General features: G+C 33.4%; 1 protein-coding gene across 1 annotated transcript; it reads left to right on the top strand.

Moving 5' to 3' along the window:
• The first annotated feature begins 465 nt into the window (after nucleotides 1–465).
• Nucleotides 466–23,534, top strand: LOC109055459 (protein-glutamine gamma-glutamyltransferase K-like). The gene is made up of 14 exons (XM_042712372.1): nucleotides 466–588; nucleotides 6,965–7,251; nucleotides 7,369–7,560; nucleotides 8,946–9,197; nucleotides 12,961–13,079; nucleotides 14,182–14,289; nucleotides 14,430–14,607; nucleotides 16,356–16,494; nucleotides 16,607–16,799; nucleotides 19,224–19,377; nucleotides 20,365–20,649; nucleotides 21,358–21,518; nucleotides 21,665–21,801; nucleotides 23,028–23,534. Exons 2-14 carry the CDS (start codon nucleotides 6,966–6,968, stop codon nucleotides 23,173–23,175), a joined length of 2,352 nt encoding a protein of 783 aa, XP_042568306.1. The 5' UTR covers nucleotides 466–588; nucleotide 6,965; the 3' UTR covers nucleotides 23,176–23,534.
• The last annotated feature ends 213 nt before the right edge of the window (nucleotides 23,535–23,747 follow it).

Genomic DNA, 23,747 nt, shown 5'->3' with positions numbered 1-23,747 from the left:
AGTCATATTTTGATTTGAAACCCCATAACATTTTCCTGAGATGCTGATTTATGACAGTTAAAAAATTGGTCAGATTTAAATGAAAATCACAAAATATTATAATATTTCCATAAGAGTGTCACTTAATTAATATCAGACATATCTGAAGACCAAGGAGAGGGAGTGGTCCTGGTGAAACATCCAAACATATAACATCAATAAAAAAAACCAAATCATCTATAAACACAAAAAAAATAACTAAAACAAAACCACATAAAATGGGGAGGTATACACAAAAAGAAAAAATTAAACATAAGGGTAAGATCAGGTAGAAATAGATAACATTTGCAGGTACCATCGATTCTACAAGTTTTTTTTCCCTCTCATCATGGTGATTTTTGTAATTTTGCGGCCACCCTCTTTCGAGGCACCCCCCCCCCCCCACACACACACCCCCCTCCTGTTTAAAATGTTCTTGACACGCCCCTAGCATTAAGTCGTGTGTGGACAAAATTCGGTTCAGTGTCAAATTTTAGTCTGCTGGGAGTTTCGCGTACTGCTATATTTAAAGAACACTATCGGAATCCCGTGAAGAAAAACTGTTTAAAAGTAAGTCTAAACATTTTATTCATTCATGTGTTATTTGCTGTCAGTCTTGCTGTTTGTTCTGAAGTGCAGAAATGCTGTTCAGGGTCCTTAAGTGCGCCGTGACCTCTTGGGAGGTTCAAAAAAAATATATATAACGGTTTCTGCGTGTTGATATTTATAAAGTAGTATATATATATATATATATATATATATATATATATATATATATATATAACGGTTTCTGCGTGTTGATATTTATAAAGTAGACATTTTCAGTGTCTCTGTACTTCCGTTTGGATGACTGATGTGTGAACTTTCTGTACTGAGAAACTCAAACCACACTTACAAGTCACAGTTGTTTACTGATGTAGCCAGTTTATTCAGTATGCCTTAAGGATACACGTTGCATAGTATTTGGACCGAAGCCAATGCTTTTTTGCATTGGAATCATTTCTTATGTTTTGGCAAGGATCACAGTTAAAGCTGGAGACTGACTTCATGATTTCCAGATGTTTTTTATTTATTTTCTTTTTGTTTTGTTTTTCTCGCTCTAATGAATTCCAGCTGTACTTGATTTGAAAGGGTGGGGAACGAAAACCTCTTCACATAGTTAACATACATCAGACCTGAGAACATCTCTCCATTATTCTCTGCTGGTTTCTGCACAAACAAATGAGACAGCTTATGATAATGTCATAGCCGTCCTGCTATTTTTCATTTTACATGTATATTTCATTTATTAACACAATTATGACAATCATCAATTTCTTGGGGCTACTGCATCCATTTTTTTTCCAGGCCATCCATTTGAGTCAAACAATTATTTTGTCTATTCCACATAAATGCCGTGATTATCATGTGCTCATCTCCTCATGACTCCAAATGCTGTAAACATGAACTTTTTATATTTTTAGCATCACTCAAAACAAGTTCTTAAAGACATAGTTCTTAAAATTCCATCATCATTTACTCACCTTCATGGTGTTTCAAACTTTCTTTCTTGTGTGGAACACAAAAGGAGAAATGCTGAAGAATGAACTGGCAACTCTTTTTTTCATATAAACTTTTTTTTTTTTAAAGATGTATGTGTTCCCTGTGATAAATTAGATTGAATTGCAAAACTCTTTGGTTAGATCTGCTTCTCAAGCTCTTGCACTATTGCATTATAACAATAAAGGTCCAGTTTTGACTGCAAAAATCCACACATACACACACAAACAGATGAACGCAACCATGTGAACCACAGTGGTGCAAAGAAAGAGGAAAAACTGAAGTTACTCTGTGTTCTGGGTTGCTAAGGTGTTTTGAGTGGTTGCTAGGTGGTTCCTTTTGATGGCTCGAGTCAGAAGAGGTGAACTAAGCTATCTAAAATATCTATCTGCTGTCATGTAATAACTGCATGTAGAGTCATGTTACGTCTCGATTGGTGAAAAGCCCAGTCATTTTTTTTGTTCTGCATCATAGAAATGATGAAATACATGTCATTGAAGTCTGGTTTTTGAAGATAATGACTTCATCAGGTATGAGACGTTATGTCTTTGTTTTGGTCGTGTTGCTAGGTTTTTATGCATCCGTATGGGACGTTTCCATGTAAACGAGTGGGCGATGGTCACACCAAATTAAACCTTGTGGTGAAATTAAAACAATTAGGTGCCTTCTAAGATCCCACATGAACACACACTGTTGTGCACCACTTTATATAGACAGTTCACTCAGAAATTAAAAGTCACCATCGCTTTCTCACCTTTATATATGTGCAATACAAAAAGAGTTTGCAGACTGTTCACACAGCTGTTTTACATACAACGACAGACCAGAACAGAGAAATAGACTAACATTATGCAAAAACAGAATGTATGCAAGCTTTCAAGTGAATACTGATATTTTCAGTGTTCCGCACACAAAACTGTCACTAACTTTTTTTTTTTTTGCTTTATGAAAGAAAAAGTGGGGTTCTTGAGAGTAAAGTAATAACAACATAATTGTCTTTTTTTGTGGTGTGATCTATGCCTTTAAAATCTAAATCTGGCTCAGAGGGGTAGATCAGTAGCCTCCCCTCTCATGTGCACATATTTGCCATCTGCTTGCTCTATCTTTGGCTTTAGACCAGCTGCTGGAGACCTTAGACCTCATACACACAGTTGCAAAAGTGGACACGTACCAGTCACAAACTTCTGAATGTGTAAATGTTTTTTTTTAAATGTTTTTTGAAAGAAGTCTCTACCAAGGCTGCATTTATTTGATAAAAAATATAGTAAAAACGGTAAAACTGTGAAATTTTCCGTTGACGCAAATCTGAATGTTCAACATCATTACTCCAATCTTCAGAGTTAGATGATCCTTCAGAAATCATTCAGTGTAACTGACCCTAAACCTTTGAATGGGAAACTCATATAAGCATGCAGGGGTCATAGGTCACTGTGAGTCATGATTTAGTGTCAGCAGATGTGTGAGAAAGGTTGCAGCCTGGGTATTTGGAGGCATTCTAGTCATAGCTGTCTATGTATACTTGAAAGATTCATTTTAAAACATCCATAAATCCCTGTGGCATCTCATGATACACAACACCCAGTGGAAAAATGTGTTGCTCTTTAATAGCTCATGAGACTTAAATTAGTTTGGTTGAGTTTCAGTTAAAATGCAACATTGTGAAGATGTTTCTCCTAAAAGTCCTTGGGAGAAATAAAAATAGCCACAACATACAATTTAGAGTATAGTAGATTTGCATAAAAAAAAAAAGATTTAAATAAAAATTGTGATTTAAAAACAAATCCAGATTTGCTGTGCTTTTGGGTACACTGAAAAAATTGTTGTAGAAATACTGAATTAAATTTTACATTTTGAAGTGGAGTAACTGAAATAGTATTTTTGTCTAAATATTTACTCTAATAATCTTTGGTTTATTTACAACTTTGAAAAATCTTTTTTTCTTCTTTTTTGTAGGGCTGCACAATTTGGTCAAAATTGTGATAATATATCAGTTCGTGACTATATATCAATATGTGTATATGATGATAATGATGATGATGAGATGAAGATGATAATAATTATGATATGTCATGATAAAGTATTGTGATATTTCATAATTATTATTATTACTACTAAACAATAAAAATACTTTAAAATACAAATTTAACTATTGTAATAATTCACTGTAAAATATAATGTAGTATTTTTGAAAAATAACATAATTAATGAAAGAATAAATAATCACTGTAAAATTAATTTACAGTATTTAAGATTTAAAAAAAAAATGAAACAATATAATAATTTACAGTATTTAAGATTTTTTTTTAAATGAAACAATATAATAATTAATTTTACATAATGTGACACTGCTATTATTTATATTTATTATTTATTATCCTAATTTCTTCCTTTTCAAATGTCTAACCATGAGACTTTTATTTTGATTTGGTATGTTATAACTAAGATCTATTATAGTCTAGACAAGACAAGTGGAAGCAGGAGCAAAAGTCTTCATTTTTTTCTGTCTAGAAGAAACAATTGATGCATTAAAGATCTCTGATTTGAGATTTCTCTTTCCTTGACAGATACAAACCTCTCAGTACTAACTCAGTTTGTGCCTGCAGGGCCATAGAGGTCGTGACCTCATGTTTAAGAAACTGGGGTGCTCATTGGTTGAACATAGAGAATTGCATACACAATTAAATACAGTCTTTGACTGAACGTTTGCTCCTGTAAGAATCTTAAACTGAAGACTACTCATCAGGCCTTGTGAAAGTTCTCATGACATCAATCATGAATGCATATTTCCTAATTGAATAAAACATGTCACAGCAGATTTTATTTGCATTGTCCTCTGGTCTGGTCTGTCCTGTAACTGTAGTATTGTAGTAACTGTAGTATGTATAGCAACATGTAGTATTCATGGCATACAGTCTGCAGCCTTCAGTGACTTACAGACATCCAGAGCTGCATAGCACACATTCTTGGTCTGGAACACATTCACATATACAGCTGTAAACGTATGAGCAGAACTGTGTGTGTTTGACTGTGTTATACTGGGCTTTGGACATTTTTACAGTAACTGATCAGTAACATGCCTAGAGTAAATTTTAGAGTAAATTTTTGCCAAATTTCTATAGCTTAAACAAGCTCTCAATTATGTTTTGTTGATGTGTCACATCCATTTATTTAGAGAAATAAAAAAGAGACACAAAAGAGACAATATTTGTCATAAAGTAAGAGTATAGATCTAAAAAAAGAATGTAATTTGAGTCCATATTTAAATCTTTGAATTTGGTTTGCAGATGTTTGTATCTCTGCAAATCTGAGCACTGTTTGAGAAATTTTTGAGATTTCACTTGTCTCCAGAGTTTAAACTGAGATTTTTGGGTTTTGAGACAATAATCTGATAAAAGCAATTCTTAAAAACTCTCTGTTTGCATTTAATCTCCTTGCCGCTGAGGAAAAACAATTTAGGAGGTACTGCAGATGCGTGTCTGGTTTATGTTCAAATGAAAGGAACGGGTCTCAGAAATGCGGGTGGCTGGTTGGTGAGTTTTGGAATTCGGAGATAGTGAGAAAAGACTTGAGAAAACAGAAGAAAACATGTTAAGGAGATGGAAGAGAGCACAAGGCTATTTGGAGGAAAACACATGGTTCTCCTTTTCAGTGTATTTTCAATGTCATGCAACATCAGCATTTTTTATTCCTCTTGATTTAATCTTTTCTGCACCAAAGTACTAGTGATCACTGATCATTTGTGAATAAACACTAATGTATATTTTAATGGCAATCTGAGGCACATCTGTCAGCGAAAGCAATACTGGGAAATTCCTGTATCTTTAAACAGCATGCTTAAGTTTATGGCTCATGACCAAACAGGCAATTAAACTGTGGAGAAACGCAGATGTGTGGAGACTTTTTCTTTCCATGGGGGTCTTGATGAAGTAACATGGGAGAAAATATTATGTTATATATAAGGCTGTCACGATTCCTCGATTAAATTCAAGTACTCAATTAAAAAAATAATCCTCGATTGCATTTTGCCTGTCGATTAACCGAAAGTGGCACATTCCACGGACGACAATCCATGAAGAGTATTATCAGACTGATTTCTAAGGCTGCACAAAATATTAAAGCCATTTAAAAATCATTAAAAAGCATAGTGCTATTGTTAATTCACAAAGTCTGCGATTCAATTAAATAAATATAAGTGCTGCAGGTTTCATATGCATTTTATTTATATGCGTGTAGGTTACATGCATCTCAGAGCAGCTGTGTTCACAGTAAATGCTTCTCCACGCAAACAGTTATCATTTACATTGGTTATAGAAAAGAATCACCCCCTTTAAAATAATCAAATTTTGTAGCTTTGCAGCCTGAAATGAAGACGGAGTCAGTTTTTGTTTTATCCTGTTGTATTTACTGAGTGCAACTTATAACATCCAAGTGAAAGAGATAACACCAACATGTCATAAAAAATTAAAAAGCAGAATGATGTTACTCTTGTATTTTTTCCACACTGTAAAAAATAAGTGTCATTTTAACTGTACAATTTTGTAAAAACGCTACAAAAAAAAAGTGTTAATAGGTTAACAGTAAGTTCCCGTACTACATACAGGGAAAAAACTGTAAAAGATCTAACCAGACATTTCATGTAATTTTACAGTAAAATGCTGTTAATTTTTACAGTTTTTAGAAGTAAAAAAGAACAAATCAATGTATAATTTTACAGTCAAAAACTGTAAACTGATATTCCAGAATTCCCTGTGTTGACGCTCCACATTTGAAAGTATTTTGTTTAAAACTAATCATGTTTTTTAATAGTTTTTGTTATCAGTTGTACATTTGGGATTTATGTTACATCTTCTGCTGTTTAATGAAAGTTTATGAATTGTTTAAGTATCGTGTGTCACCATGATGGTGTTTTGTGTTTGCATGAATGACTTTGTGCACCTTCTATATATTAATATAAACTTCTGTTTGTGGCGAAGCTACTTGTGATGAACTTCGATTCTTCATGTGGCTTTCTCTTTTACCACCTGCATTATTATGGTGGTTGTCAGTATGTTAAAGGTACAAAAACAGATTTAATAGCAGTGTGCGTTGTTGAATTTACTGGTTTACATTAAAATTGTCTTGTTTGTAAATAACAGTTTTATACTGTAAAATTTACAGTTTTTGGCCGTAATTGTGTTTACAGTTTTTCTGTATTTTTTACAAAAGTATTCTGTAAACAACAACTTACAAAATTATCCTCAAAAAAAAACATACTCCTACTACACATCACTCTTGACTCATGAGTTCTCTTTGCATTTACTTCACCAGTTAATCTTTATCAGCAAATGCATTGTTAAACTTTTGTTGTCTGCTGATTCCAAGTCCTTACACCATTTTCCATCTAATTATTTTGTATGATGTTTTCCAGGATGCCAGGAGAGAGACTGTCAATCCGAGATAACTCTGCTGTCGGCCGTTTCCACGGTGTTTCTGCCAGCAATGGCCAGGCCGTCCCAGAGAGACAAAGCGAGTCCAAAATGAAGAAAGAAGAGAGCGGATGCCGCCGTTGGTTTCGGAGGGCTTGTCCGTGTTGCTTCCGGCGTCAGAACAGCTCGAATGATGTGACCAGTGACAATGAAGGTGTGGCTGTCGGGGGCGGAGAGAATGAAGGGCCCACGTCTCCGATTACTGCCACTGGAGATACAGAGCTGGACGGTGAGGAGCTCTGTCTCAGGCAGACTGATTATTGACATGATATTTGAGACTTATTTTCATAAACTTCAGCTGAAGTTCCTCAAACTCAATCTTCTTCTCCCCATCTTTTCTCATCAGAGTTGACTCTAGCAGTGCGTTCTGTGAACCTGCTCAGCCGGAAATCCGATCGGAACAAGAAGGAGCATCACACGGATCAATACCACAGCGACCAGCTCATCGTCCGCAGAGGCCAGACTTTCCAAATAGAGCTCGACCTCTCACGAACTTTCAATCCAAACACAGATAAACTTCACTTGGAACTGAAGACAGGTGAGCATGAAGTTGCATCTCAATAACTGTAAGGTCTTATTACACTAATATGTGCTTTTATCTGATCTCTTTAGTTTAAACATATAGTGAAATCTTCAAATATTCACCGGTATTTTCACTGTTAGCGCCCAGGAAAAAATCCACAGCTCATTGAACACTGCTTGACTCAAAGTGGGGCATGTTGTCACAACAAAAGGGAACTTGTGACAACTGACACTTATTGGATGACTGATATCTTTGTTTGAATATATATATATATATATATATATATATATATATATATATATATATATATATATATTTTCTTTTCTTTGACTCTCTGTGAGTACCTCCCTAAAATGATTTTAAAAAAGAACTTATTCATGCTTTCCAAACAACTGAAAAAATAAAAAAATAAAATCAAGAAAATATAGAGGTCAGAGTGCTGGAATGCATTTATGTGTTACCTTTTCTATTTTTGCTAATTAAATTCCATCTTAAATATGTTATATTGTAAAGATTAGAATAGAAAAATAAAAATACAAAAAAAAGAATACAAGAATCTAACATTAAAATTTTTTCAGATAAAGTTATTTCATATTTAATAAATATTTTATTTCACATGTCATTAAACTGCAAGTTATCACTATGACATCTTACCCCGTATATTGTGACAAAATGCGCCACTTTAGTGTGAGCCAGTGTTTAATGTGCTGTATATTTTTTCCTGGGCAATAGAGCTTTCTTTTTCATGTTTCACATCTGACACTTTAACATTTAAATGCTATTTTTAAAGCTATTAATAAATCACAGATGCATAAAAACAGGAATTGAAAGAGGGAGGACCAAGTTTCATGTGTGCGAGTCTTATGTGTTCTGTGAACTTCTTTGGCTGGCCATATGTGAATGAATGATGTGTTCATTTAGTATCATTGATGTACTATTATAGTTTTTGTTAATATTTTGAATTAGATTTTATTTTAACATTTTCTGCTTTCATTTTAATTAATGTTAAAGTTTTAGTAGTTTTGTTGTTTTTGTCATTAGTTTGTCTGTATATTTTATATTAATTTTATTTATTTACTTTCAATTTATTTAGTTTTAGTTATTTTAGTATTTCAAATTAAACTGTATGAAAATGGAATATGCTGCCCTGGCAACTAGCTGAAAAAGTTTACATTTTTTAAATATTTTATTTTAGTTAATCTTACTTTTTTTGTGGCTTTAGTTTTAGTGAACTATAATAACCCTGATTTCAACATAGTTGTTTTTGGAAATGATTCGGCTGGATTCCTCCCTTGTGTAATAATTTATCACGAGTTTCGAAACCTGGAAGCAAATTCATCACGTTCTTCTGGAGGCCATTGAGCCTCTCCCTAAACCATATGTTTCATGTCGTCATTCAGGGCCGCTCCCGCAGGTGTCGAAGAAGACACACATCATCATACCGCTGGTGGACGAGCTCGAGGATGAACGCTGGGAGGCCAAGATCGTGGAGCAGAATATCAACCGGGTCAAGCTGTCCGTCAACTCCCCCGTCACTGCTGTTATTGGGAAGTACAAGCTGACCATCACAACGCAATGCCTGAAGACGGGCGAAACCACCACGCATGACTCCGACAAAGACATTTACATGCTCTTCAATCCCTGGTGTGAAGGTAAGACACATAGAGTTCCAGGTTTCTTAAAGCAATACGTCACCCAAAAATGAAAATATACAGAACATCTTCACACCCTCAGGCCATCCACGATGTAGAAGAGTTTGTTTCTTCATGGGAACAGATTTGGAAAAATTTAGCATTCCATCACTTGCTCATAAATGGATCCTCTGCAGTGAATGGGTGCCGTCAGAATGAGTCCAAACAGCTGATAAATACAATTGCAATAATCCACAAGTATTCCACACCACTCCAGTCCATCAGTTAACATCTTGTGATGCGAACATCTGCATGGTTATTAAAAACAAATCTATAAAGAACTTCAACTTTAACTTCAAACTGTTGCTTGCAGCTTGATCTTTGAACTCCCAATCTGACGGCACCCATTTACTGAAAATGATACATTGTTGAAACGAAAACAAATTTTGAGATTAATTGTAATTGAAATACACAGATGCAAATAGATAAAGTGCAATAAAATTAACACTTAAATGTATAGTTTGGATGTTTTCTTTTCACTAGTCTGAAAGAAGCCAAATAGCCCATAAACACAGTAGTGTCTGACCTTGCCATAGTTGCCTTTTGCATCATCACGGAGATTCCAACATGTTTGTGAATTGCGTTGGGTCACATTTTAGAATGTAGTGAGGCATAAAGTCAAGCTTGCGTAGATAGAAGATGACTCTACACCTTCCTTTTAATCGAACTCATTCATTGACGAGAATCCAAGACACACCACCACTGAGGCATGTCTGGGAAACACTGATATATTTAGCCTAAAATATTGCACAGGCAACTGTTAATGCAATATAACATGAAGGTGCAACAAGTTTCCTCTTGCACCCCAGTGACTTATGTCAGTCTTCAGGAGGAATGAATGTGATCTTACTATCCATTTGAGTTCCATCAGGTTTGATTAACAGCTGCTTTGGCTTTGCTGCAATTACTAGCTATAACTCATAACTAATCTTGTCCTTACAAGACAGTTTTACATCATCTCTGTCAAGCAGGAATCCATTTAGCTTGAGGTTATGGCCACCTCAGTTTTTTTTGTTTTGTTTTTTTACTTTGCCAAATGATTGTTTTGATAATAGATTCTGGAAACTCTTGCAAAAAGTTTATTTATACAGGCTTTTTAATGAATTTCAAATTCAAAGGAAAGTGGAAATGCAATCCAATAAAAAGTCTTAACTATAAAATAAATAACGATGCTTAGGGATGTGAAATTATGTTGCATAAAACATACCTGCACAAAACAAAAACCATAGACGGGCTGAGGCCCTGTTTACACTAGTGCGTTTTTGTTTTAAAACGGTGTTTTAAAATGAAAACGATCCTGGTCTACACTTGAGTTTTCCGTTCACACTACACGAAAGCGCATTTGTCACATGACCATTCATGCTGGTAAAACAATGAACATGAAGTCATTGTTTACACGGTCATCAAGGATATGCAGAGTGAATGTGGGCAGCCATGCCATCTTTTCAAAAGTCTCCGTTTTGGTCAGTTTACACTGAAATGCAACCCCGGAGTTTTCAAATGAAAACGGTGTCTACAGCATTTTTGGAAGTCTCTGTTTTTGTTTTTTTTGAGGGTTGAAAATGCCGGGGTAGTGTAAACGACAGGTGGAATCATAGCAAAAGTTAAACAGTTTAAAATGAAAACACACTCGTGTAAACGTCACGCAAATTCACTCTCTGACAGCAGGTGGCCCTTATGGAACAGCAGTGATACAGCATTTCCTTGGTTACCGCTGTAAACGAAGCAGCACTGCGTTTATAAACACTTTAATATGGAGATAAGATGGAAATACCATCTAAACTTTTCTGAAGACAGTCATTTCCCCTCAGAGATACATTAATATAAACTCCCTCACCCAACTTTATTGTGATACATTTAACATCTCAACCGACTTGAATCGTCACATATTTTCATCAGTTATTCAACTTATTTAATGCATATCATAATAATAAAAAGAACACATGTTTTACACCTTTTACATTTTAAAGCTTCATTCTGCATTGATTCAAAGTGTTAAGTCTTTATTAGTCTGTTAGTTTAGTTTTTTGGTGTGCTTCAGGCTTTGCCCTCTTTCCTGCACTGAATGCCAGAAATGTTTTGTTAGGAAAGAGAGAGAGAGGTCTGCCAAATCACCTTTCACTCCAAACACTGTAATCCTTTTCTTTCTTTGCATTTTTTTCTGCCTTTTCTTCTACAGCTCCACCTCATCTGGCGGTTCACATGTCAAATATATCTTCCCTCTCCCACTCTCTTTCTCTCCCTCCCTGGCCCCTCGTTCACTCCATGCCCCTTCCTGTCATTCTTTACTGCTCTCTTTCAGACTGTTGTTTTATAACACTGCATTTTTATGCTCTGTGATTTTGCTGAAAGCTGCTCGCTCATTCCTGTTCTGCTGAACATTGTGAACTCTGTAAACCTGCATGAATAAAGTGTTTCAATTAACTTGACATAACTTTATTATTTACTCAAGGGCAATAAAATTTAGAAGATGCCTAAGAGGATTCAAATAAAGAGATAAAGTTAACCATTGCTCATTGGGTGTCATATTGTTAATAATGGATCTTTTTATAACCGTCCGTTGTCATTTTGATATCATCATACTAATTTCTGCAACTTCATCAAATATTTTGCTAATATTTGCTGTTGTTTATTAATTTTTTTCCTTCCAAAATTATGCCACTTCCTGAACGATAATGTCATTAGGAACTGGCTTTTATTATTTAAGGTGATTTTACAAAAGACTAACTAAAAGCTTATAAGAAAAAAAAATATTAATGAAGAGACTAATTAAAACAATATTCTTAAGGAAATATGTTTATTTGAAACATTTTGATCAGAGAAAGGGAAAAAACGAAGAGGCATCGGACAAAAAGTTTAATTAATGGCATGTTTTTAATTATTTTAAATGGTGTGTTTTTAATTTTTTAGTATTATTTATGATTTTTTATTTTCAGTTTTCATTTTAATTTTAGTTTAGGATTTAGTAATTTTGTTATGTGCTTTTGCCTTTTTTATATTTCTGTTTAGCTTTCATTTATTTTATTTCAGTTGAAGTAATTTAACTTTATTTTATTTGGTTATTTGTCATGGCAACATTTTTAATTAATTTCTTTTTTATCTAATATTTATATTTTATTTTATTTCAACCTTATTTCAAGTAATGGAAGCTATTTTTAATCGTATACTTTTAGATAGCTTTAACAAAACAGTGGTAGTTGGAAAATTCTGCTCTATGTTCAGTTAATTGTGATATTGTTAACGGAAAACTAATACGATTTACATCTTAAAGTACTTTTACTATCTTTTCCAGTATATTAAGTCCCAAACATAAACTATAGAAAGTATGAGCCTGCTGTGTTTTTCTGTCTCAATGCTTCCCCCTTTCTGGCTTCTTTCCATTACACTTTTCTCTAGCATGTCTGAGTCATTTTTCCTTTCATTTTGCAATCTTTGCAGACCTCTCGTATCTCTTCTGGTCATTTCGGTTACCTCCCTTTCTCTCCCTTTTCCCGTTTGATTGCACCTCCCTCTTGTTCGCACCATGATGCCCATGTTCAGGAGGGAAAACATTCCATGGAAGCAAAACAGGGCAGATACCAGACGTCCTGTGGTGGGGCTCACGTTGATGACATCACTCTATAACACTGCTTTCTTTTAAAGTGATCCAAACCACCGTATCAAATCCTGGAACAGTGTGTTCATGCTCCCTCATGACTCTCTCTCTCTCTCTCTCTCTCTTCAGATGACACAGTGTACATGGAGAGTGAGAAAGAGCTGAAGGAGTATGTCTTAAATGACACTGGAAGAATCTACTATGGCACTGAGAAGCAGATCGGAGCTCGTACATGGAACTTCGGCCAGGTGTGGACAGAAATAAAACACTAAGAATAAAGCAGAATTAAGCACTCGGGGAAAAGCATGCTTCTGAAAGATCTTTGTGGGAACTTCTTGTGTCATACAAGGAAGAAAGCACATTGCAAACCATAACTGACACACTGATATCAAACGTAACATTTACCACATTTGCCAATGATTGATGAACTGATCATTTAACAGCTATCCATATTTTACCTGCCATTGTAAATTATATATATAGTAATTTTTATTTTTTTTAATGTCTATTTAGTTCTATTTAAGTTTATTGTATTAAATTTTGAGTAATTTTAGTACTTCAGTTTAAACTTATGTGTTTCAGCTAGTTGGCAAGGCATTCCTTATTTTCGTTTCTGATTTTAGTTTCTCAACAAAAAATTTACATTTTATTTCAGCTTCATTTTAGTTACCAAAAACAATTGTTAGTAGTTTTAATTAATGATAACAACAATTGTACTATATGTATATACAGTATGTATATATATATATATATATATATACGTATATATTATAGTATATATATATTATATATATATATACGTATATAGATATATATAGATATATATATATATATATAGTATATATAGATATAGGATATATATATATAGATATAATATATATATAATATATAATATATATATATTATATATATATAGAGTATATATATATGGATATATATATATTATATTACGTATATAGATAATATATACGTATATAACATTTTATTTTTACTAAAATTAAAATTTGTGTTATTTTTTTTTTTTTTTTTTTTTTTTTTTGTAAGTAACACCACATTTCACAAAAACATGAAGCATGTTTAACTTATTTTTGCAAAACCTGCTCAATTAGACAGGAAAAGACAGCATATAAAGCGAAGTTAATTTTGCTTTTATGTGGCATTTACAGTAAATGTGACATCATTTATACCACAATTATAGACTGGCTTGGAAAACAACATGTGATTACTGTGCTTACAAAATAGCAAAAATCTGTGTCAACTTTGCAACCAGAACCAGTTTTGGCAAATGTTAATTTTGGACCCTGTTTAGACTTGAGATTTTACCTGGTTGTCTCTCTCTCTCACACCCAGTTTGATGAAGGAATTCTAGAGGCCTGTCTGTTTGTGCTGGATAATAGCGAGGTTCCTCCCTCGGGTAGAGGAGATCCTGTCAATGTGGTCCGAGTCATTTCTGCCATGGTGAGTGCCGCCACATCCAGCAATACTGCTGGAACAAATTTGGTAGAGAGTGCCAGATTATTCTTATACTTTAAACAAAGACTCTTTATCCGCCCTGACCACAGAAACCCTTAGTGAATTTATTTGATTGCCTGTTCTAGATCAATTCCCCGGATGACCGTGGAGTGCTGGAGGGAAACTGGTCTGGAAATTACGCCGGTGGGACGTCTCCCACGGCCTGGAGTGGAAGTGTTGAAATCCTCAGGCAATACCACAGAGAAGGAGGAACACCTGTCAAATACGGCCAGTGCTGGGTGTTTTCTGGGGTCACGACCACAGGTGTGTTTGTGTGTGTAGATAACAGCCTCCACTACCGTAGTAAAACTTGTGATTAGAGATTTAGGATTCCAGCTTGTAGGCATATTCACTCTTAAAAGAAAAGTTCTTTATTGGCATTGATAACATCCATGGAATCTTTCTATTCCATAAAAGGTTCTTTATAGCGGAAAAATGTTCTTTAGATTTTTAAAATGTTTTTCACATTACGAAAAATATTTTCAGAACCTTTATTTATTAAGAGAATAACAAAAACTTTGACTGTGGAAAAAATCACAGATAAGTGTCCTATGTATCTTGCCTTTCTAAACCCCGCCCAACTCCGATATGAGCAAACCCGAACACAAAAGAGCGTGATTGTGATAGTCCTTAAAAGTTCTATTTGTTTTTTTGCTGTTTACAGAGTCTGTAATCACAGTAAATCAGATTTACTGTAATCAAACTAAAATTACTTACAGTAATGTGAAAAAATAATACTGTACAAGTGAAATGAAACATATTATTCCATAACATTATTGTCTTTCTTAATGCTTGTTTTTGGTGTTATTTTGTCCAAATGATCAATTCATGCCAAAAAATGCCTTTGTGACAAAATAAGATTATTACACTTATTTCGGTGAAATCTGCCTGGATATCTAAGGACATTTTATGATTAATTTAAAAAATCAAGGGGTGAAATATTGCAATCATGCATTTTTTGTTATTCCTAAAAAAAGTCACCAGTCAACTAGTCTGAACTAGTAACTAATCACAAACAACTGACATACAAAAAAGCATTGCAAATATTTTCTCAAGTCAGTCTTGTTAATTACAGGTTGCTTCCTATTTTCTGCAATCAGCTTTTAATGTTTTACATCAAAATGTACATGGTCAAATATAATATCATAGAGACTGGAAGGGTATATAATATCATAGGAATTCACAAATCAACAAAATATGCTATTGAGCTCCCAGTCGCAGACTGTCTTTACTGCAGTCAGAGTCCTGTGACATTCATAGCTGACCCCCGTAGAGAACTTCAGTTTAAAATACTCTCTTCTGCATACTGTTCATTCCACACACAGATATTAATAGTATTTGACTCTGCATGAGACTCTTGCACTTATTGCTAGACTGTCACAATCGATTCATTTGATATGATATACCCTAGCATTTAAAAGTTTTTTTTTTTAAATGATAATTGTATTGTATTGTTTAGTGTAAAACATGTTGGAGATTAGCCGAAAGGCTGTCGATTAATTAAATGATGAGCTGTTACCTCTAAAAAGCTGTTTATTCAGCGTAGTGAAGCCTCTCCTACATTGACATCCATTAAAAATAACAGCCTCTGGTGCCCTTTCCCACATACTGGCAAACCGGAAGCGTTAGCATTAGCCGTTACGCTTTTTTTCGGCTAATAATTGCAGGCTTGCTTTCTAGTGGTTTTGTTGCTGCTTAGGAAACATTGCCTATTATTATCAGTGCTGAAAATAGTTGTGCTGCTTCATATTTTTGATATATATATTTGATACATTTTTCAGAACTCTGATAAATTTAAAAAAAGAAGAGTTTAAAGAACAGCATTTATTTGAAATATAAATCTTTTGTAACATTTTAAATGTCACTTTTGTTCAATTTAATGCATAATTGTGGAATAAAAGCATTCATTTCTTCAAAAACCTCAAATGTTTGAATGGTAGTGTATTTTATAATATTGAATATTTACAAAAAATGAATAACTCATGCTCTCTCTCTCTCCGTATCTGTCCCAGTATTGAGATGTTTAGGGATTCCTACCCGTTCCGTAACTAATTTCCAGTCTGCCCATGATACGGATGTGTCCTTGACCACAGATGTGTATTTTGATGAGAACATGGAACCAATCCATCATCTCAACTCGGACTCTGTATGGTGAGCATTTGTGCTTTTTCATGGAATAATTTCACTGGTATATCATTACTCATTCTTTTATTAAGTCTTTCTGAATCCCTGATTCCTCTCTTTTCTTCTGTTGTTCCTGCAGGAACTTCCATGTGTGGAATGACTGCTGGATGGCCCGTCCGGATCTGCCTCCTGGTATGGGTGGCTGGCAGGCCGTGGATTCCACACCCCAGGAGACCAGTCACGGGACGTTCCGCTGTGGCCCGGCATCACTGGCCGCTATCCGCTCTGGACAGGTGTACCTTAAATTTGACACACCTTTCGTCTTTGCTGAGGTGAGTCTAGACTCATCAATGTTAAAACTATCGTTATATATATATATATATATATATATATATATATATATATTGATATATAAAAAACACACATTCTTTCTGACTAGTAAAATCCAATAGTTTACCTTACTTAGATTTAATTAGTTTTTACTTAGTTGTTAATATACGAGGTTTTAGTTTATAGTTTCAGCTACTTTCAGAGGCAAATAAAAAATTTACTTACTGTTTTGAAAACACTTACGTAAAATATTCAAGTAGCCACAAAGGAACCAATGACATTAATAACCAGTCTAGAGGCTAGCAGTGCAAATATGTTGCTAATTTCATTTTTTTTTTTTTTTTTTTTTTTAGCCTTAACCATTATAGTGATTCGGGTTCCCTTGGTTGGGCAAACCTGAAAACTTCATTTTATGTTACCATAATTTTCTCTATGTTAATGCAGCAATGCATCAAAAATCAGAGTTATTTGATTTCAAAGAAGTAATAAAATAGATTGCTTTTATAAAATGACCTATTTTTAAATTAAGCATTTTTTCTGTGTGCGTTTAATAATTACATTTTTGAGACTTTATTTTTCATAAATACCTTGATCTGCTTTTTATATAATCCTTAAATGGTGTGTGGTAATATGCTGCTTGTCACACACAGACTTAAACTTTCATCACGTGATCACAAACAATGGTAACAATTAAGTTTAATTTATTTTCTTTAGTCAACAATAGCCATTTTCTTTGCTCTGTTTTGTTGTGCTACTACTGACACAAGACATCAAATAAAATTGGCAAAATAACCAACACAACAACTGTAAAACAACAACTGCATAAATTATTCTGGCGCAATGCATTCTGGGAGTCAGTGAGGTAGCTAAACTAAGTCCGTGAGTAAACTAAATGAAAGAATTTACCGTTCTTTTTTAGTTACTAGAACTCTTTGTAAGAACTATACTAAGTAAGCCAGTACAACATACTATTCCTATTTCACTTTACTTAGTTTTTGTTCAAGGCAATCACAAGTTTGCATACTAAGCACAAAATATTAGAATTTAAATTTATTAAAATTTACAGCAGATAAATAAAAATACACATTTATTGAAAATTACTTAAAGGGATAGTTCACCCAAAAGTGAAAATTCTGTCATCATTTACTCACCCTCATGTCGTTCCAAACCTGTATGAGTTGCTTTCTAAGTTGAACATAAAAAAAGATTATTTACTTGCTGGTAATCAAACAGTTGGTGGTACCCATTGACTTCCATAGTATTTATGTTTCCTACTATGTGTATGATGACAGACAAAACACCAAAATACATTCTATTAATAAAAAAACAATAAATAAATTCAATACATAAAAACATAACGACGAGAGAGTAAATAAAGAATAAATATATTATTTTGTTAACTATAAACTATAACAATAAAGGCACCAGTTACATTTTACCATATTTTGGAATATAAGCTACTTTTTAATTATCTGAACCATACTTCAACTTATATTCCAAAGCTAAAGAAATTCATATCTATTATGACTGTAACCAAAAATTTTTTTACTATTTTGTTATAAATATGGTTAAAAATGAAAGACATTTTAAAATGTTTTTATAACCAAAATAAAATTATATTTATATCTGAATATGGTTACATTTGAAGGATTTGTTATGAAGTGAGAATAACCAAAATACAATTGTTGTTTGTTTATAGCGTTTATAATATTTATAAAAGTTTTGTTTTATTTACAGTTTTTTTTTCTCTCATTATTTCTGAATGAAAATAATTTAATCAGAATATAACAGCTTGCTCCTGCTAGCTTCTTATAAACCTTCCTTTTCGGCTGACATCACCAGTGTTATTTTAGTATTATTAATGTACTATTTCATAGTATTTATTACTATTTTAGATTAGCTTTCATTTATGTTTTTCTTTTTAGTTTTATTTATTTGAAGCGTTTTGTGTGTGTATTTCTATTTGGCTTTTAATTTTTTATTTCGGTTTTAGTAATTATTATACTTTTTTAGTAATTTTTATACAAATGTTTTTACAACTTAATTTTAACTTAACTTAACTTAATCATTTAAGTTAGTTGCCAAGGCAACATTTGTAATTTTTTAGTTTTTCTTCTAATATTCATATATCATTGCATTTCAGCTTTATTTGATAACCCCAAATGTATTTTAATAGTTTTTGGTAACAGAAATAACAATGGACATCACAATTTCTTTTAATTTGAGAAAAAATTAATTGCTGTTTCACTCTGAGTATATCACAGTACAGAAGTTAAAGGACTTGTGGATGCTGTTAAATGTGAATACACTACAGGACATTTACTTTATACCCTCTGTAAGATTCAGTTTGAAACCTGCATGTATCTTGACAGTCATGTCTCTTTGAAAACGTGTCAGCTCCAAACCTTGTGCTTTTTCTGCTGCAGGTGAACAGCGATAAGATCTACTGGCAGAGGAACCCGGACAGCACCTTCAGTCAGATCCACAGTGAGAAGAAAGCAGTCGGCCACTGCATCAGCACTAAGGCGGTGGGCTCAGACGAGCGTGTCGACATCACACACCTTTACAAATATCCTGAAGGTGAGAAACACACACTTTCACACATTTTGAACATCGATCTCAATGTCTCGTTTTGCCAGTATCCATCAGAAACACATGAAATACAGACTAGCAGCTGTCAAAAGAAGAGGCACTGAGAAAATATTACTTAATATATCAGGGCCAATATGTACATAATGATGAAATAATGTGGTATTAAAATTATGAGAACACTCGTATACAAAATATATTTTAATATGAGTGAATCGAAAAAAAAAAAACTGTGAAGAAATGTCATATTACTACCTCAAATCAAACTAAAAAAAAAAGAAAATAATTTTGCATAAACATAATTATTTTTACACTGTGATTTTCTTTAATAAAAAAGCTTTATTATAAAAGATGTTATTTAAATTATTTGTAATGTAATATTTATTATAACATAATTTCTAATTTAATATATATGAAAATATATACATAAAAAAGAAAATGATTTATAAGCAAATAGAAAAAAAAAACCTTTTTATTATTTTATTTTATTTTATCTTATAAAAAAAAAATACAAAAAAAAGATTTGACCTTTAGGTAATAATATAACCTTTCTTTGTGAGATTTATCTAAACAGTCAGGAGTTAAATTCATGTTCTTAGTCAATGCTGTCTTACAAGTGCACTGAATCAATGATAAGTGGCTTAACATTCCTCTGCCGTAATCACTCAGCCTTTTCACCAAAATACATACCTGTCATTATCTCCAAATGGGTAGTTTAAATTTACCCGAGTCCCACCCACAGGAAACAATATCTGCATTGTCTCAGTTACTCAGCTACACAAAATATAAACAAACAAGACTTAAAGGGAAAGTTCACCCAAAAATGAAAATTCTCTCACCGTTTACTCACCCTCAACCTGTTCCCTTCCAGACTTATATGAGTTTCTCTATTCTATTCAACAGAAAAGTAGACATTTTGAAAAATGTAGGATATACCAGTACTGTATGTACATTCCTTTTTTTAATCTGTCACATCAGACTCGGAGGAGGAGCGTATCGCCGTGGAAACTGCCTGTCGCTATGGCAGTAAACCCGAAATCTACTCCAGTCCCATTGCTGAGGACGTGCGGGTGGAGGTGATGATGGAGGGAGAAGGTCCACGCATGGGAGGAGACGCTCAGCTGAAGATCGTGGTGAAGAACACCAGCTCTCAGCCGCGCAGAACCACCCTCCACAGCCAAGTGGCAGTCATGTACTACACCGGCGTGCTGAAGGACACCGTGAAGAAGGACACGCTTAATGTGGAGCTCAAGCCACAGGAAGGTGAGTTTTCATACTACAGTTAACTATGCATACTGTCATGCCATGAAATAAAAATATAAAATAGGTCATTGCAACCTTTTATCTCACTATTGTGACTTTATACACACACACACACACAATTGCAAGTTACAAACTAATTTTGAGTTTGTATCTCGCACTTTAGATTTTTCACACAATTAAGTGTTTATATCTCATGATTGCAGGTTATAAACTTTAATTCTGAGTTTTTCCTCCTAATTAAGTTAACATCTTGTAAGTTTGACTCTTTTTCCCTCAATTCTGATTTTATGTCTCACAATTGTGACTTTTTCCATAATATACACAGTTTCCGCTTTCATTTCTAATGTGATAAACCACATCAAACATATTTTCTCATTATTTTTATAAAGACTGCCAAGGCTTTTCCATATAAAATATATGCTAATCAAATTCATTTTATTTATTTTAATTTGAAGTTATTTTTGCAATTAAACAACACATTCATTATTGAAATAACTTAATGCAATTTGCTGAATTAAGCTTGCAACATAATGTCATGTGAAAGTTTGTCAAACCTTTATTGTTGCATAATGTATAATTATTTTATTTATTTATGTAATCCATACAGCATTTAAAAGCAAGCAGTGTACAGTATATACTGAGGAATGTCACGTCTAAAGCTCATAACCATTGCTGATAAACTCTTCATGTCTATTGCACGTCCTTTAGAGAAGACCATTGACTGGGTGCTGCCATACACACAGTATCAGAATCAACTGGTTGACCAGGCCGCGCTCATGCTGACCCTATCGGGACGGGTCAGTGAGACCCAGCAGGTTTTGGCCAGTCAGACCAGCTTTAGGCTCCGAACACCTGATCTCCAAATTGAGGTGAGAAATCCAGAGCCGTCAGCTGCTTTTTACCACTGTACAGTTATGTTTACTCCCAAATTTGACCACAATAATGCTTTGCAGATACTTTTATTGCATCTTAAAATTGGAATGGGTTTGTAAATGTGCTTTGTTTCTTGTTGTAGCCTATAGGAGAGGCGTATGTTGGCAAGGAGACATCCGCAAAGATCACCTTCACAAATCCTCTGCCTTGTGTTCTCCGTAATGTGGTTATCCGAGTGGAAGGACTGGGGCTGAGAGACCTCCATCCCATCAGAGTCGGGTAAGAGCCTCACAATTCATCAAGATTAGTCATCTTAACTGTTTAGAACAGAGTGTGTGCAGGACTCCTCTCAGAATACGACCATTTGAAAACAATCCTACAGGATCTTGGTGGGAATTTTCTTATTGAATCAAAACAAAACACAACACAACACAGAAAACTAGATCCCAAAGAGCACAAAGTTCCCAACAGGACTATTATGACTATGGTCTGGATACAATGCCCCTGTAGGATATTTAAAGAAAATTGTTTGAAATTTTGAAAACTGCTAAAGCTCTCTTAATGATTTCCCTATTCCTGTACAATACAATACAAGTAGAGTTTTGTTGAATGTTGCACAATATCCAAAAGGACTCGTAAAAATAATAAAATCCTGCAGGAATTTTGATTAGGATCTTGGTTGATTTCCACTAAATTCCTGTTAGAAACGGTTCAAAATTATGGTTAAACTTTACACAGGATCCAGTGTTATTAATTAAAACTTAAAAGATTAAAAATAATTTTCATTAATTGGAATAAAGCTGAAATAAAATAAAATTGAAAATTTTGATAAAAAACTTGAACTTAAATTAGAAGTAAACATACATAAACTTAAGAAATGTTGCCATGGTAACTTACTGAGAAAAAAAATAAAAGAGTTTAAGTTGAAGTACTAAAATAAAAGTACTAAAGCATAAACTGATATAAATATCAAGCTAAATAAAAAATATAATTACATTTTTTAAACTAATTAAAACAAATAATATTACTAAAATATAAAAAAAAATTTAAAATGAAAATTATTATATAAAAATACCTAATTCTAAGTATTATTAAATAATATAAAAATATACTATAATAAATAAAAACTATAATATAGATTATAATATAAAATACTAAATAACACTGACCTGTGCACAATTCAGTTCATTGCTCTTGCTCTACTAGAACTATTAAAACTGACATAAATATAAAATAAATTAAATTAATAAAAATGACAAAAACGATTACTAAATGTAAAATGAGAACTGATAATATAAAAATTAAAGCTAATTCTAAATATGAATAAATACTATAATACTGTACAATAAAAAATAAAACTATATACTAAATAACAATGACTTGCACTCAGTTCAGATCCTGTACACAGTTCAGTTCACTGCTCTTTATGACACTTTTCTTCCACTAATGAACGTGTTGCATTAATCTCTCTCTCTTCCATGTCTTCTCTTTCTCTTGTCTCTCAGTGATGTGAGCAAACATGCCAATGTGACGGTGACGGAGCACTTCATCCCCACGATAGCAGGCAAGAGGAAGCTGGTGGCGTCTCTGGAATGCAAACAGCTGTCGCAGGTGCACGGCGTGGCCGACATCGACGTTTACGAAAGCCAGTGAATTCAGTCTCCAGTTCAGACTTCACAGTATAATATCTGCATTATAACTGCACAAACCATTTTTATGTCGTTTACGCTGAGCCGTATGGTTACGTCTTTACAGTCAGACATTTTAAAGAAATAACCCTCTTTTTCACATTCAAGCGTTCCTACTGTATGTCCCTAATTTAAAGTTTGTTTTTATTTAATTTTAGACATTATTTATTTTAAAAATCATTTGCTATACTGTGTGTATTAACTGTTGTTAAGTTTAGTTGATCAAATGTTTCTATTCGCCACTGAAAAGAGTAAGCTCTGATATATTAACATATGGTTATTAAAATTTTATTTAATGACTGTTCATCTAAAATATATATATATATATATATATATTATATATATATATATATATTGTGGATACACACATGTAACCTATGCATTTCATTTCAAAGCACCTTTACTAACTTATATTGCATACTATTCACAATAATGACTATTATGAATTTATTTAATGTGATTTCCAGGAAATGATTAATATTAATATTAACTAATATTAGAGTTGCATTGGTCTGATGCAAAATTTTATTGTATCGT

Source organism: Cyprinus carpio, chromosome A2, assembly GCF_018340385.1.
Source record: "Cyprinus carpio isolate SPL01 chromosome A2, ASM1834038v1, whole genome shotgun sequence".
Classification (NCBI taxonomy): Eukaryota; Metazoa; Chordata; class Actinopteri; order Cypriniformes; family Cyprinidae; genus Cyprinus; species Cyprinus carpio.
The sequence above is the reverse complement of the archived record's forward strand: the minus strand, read 5'-3'. Positions and strand labels throughout refer to the sequence as shown.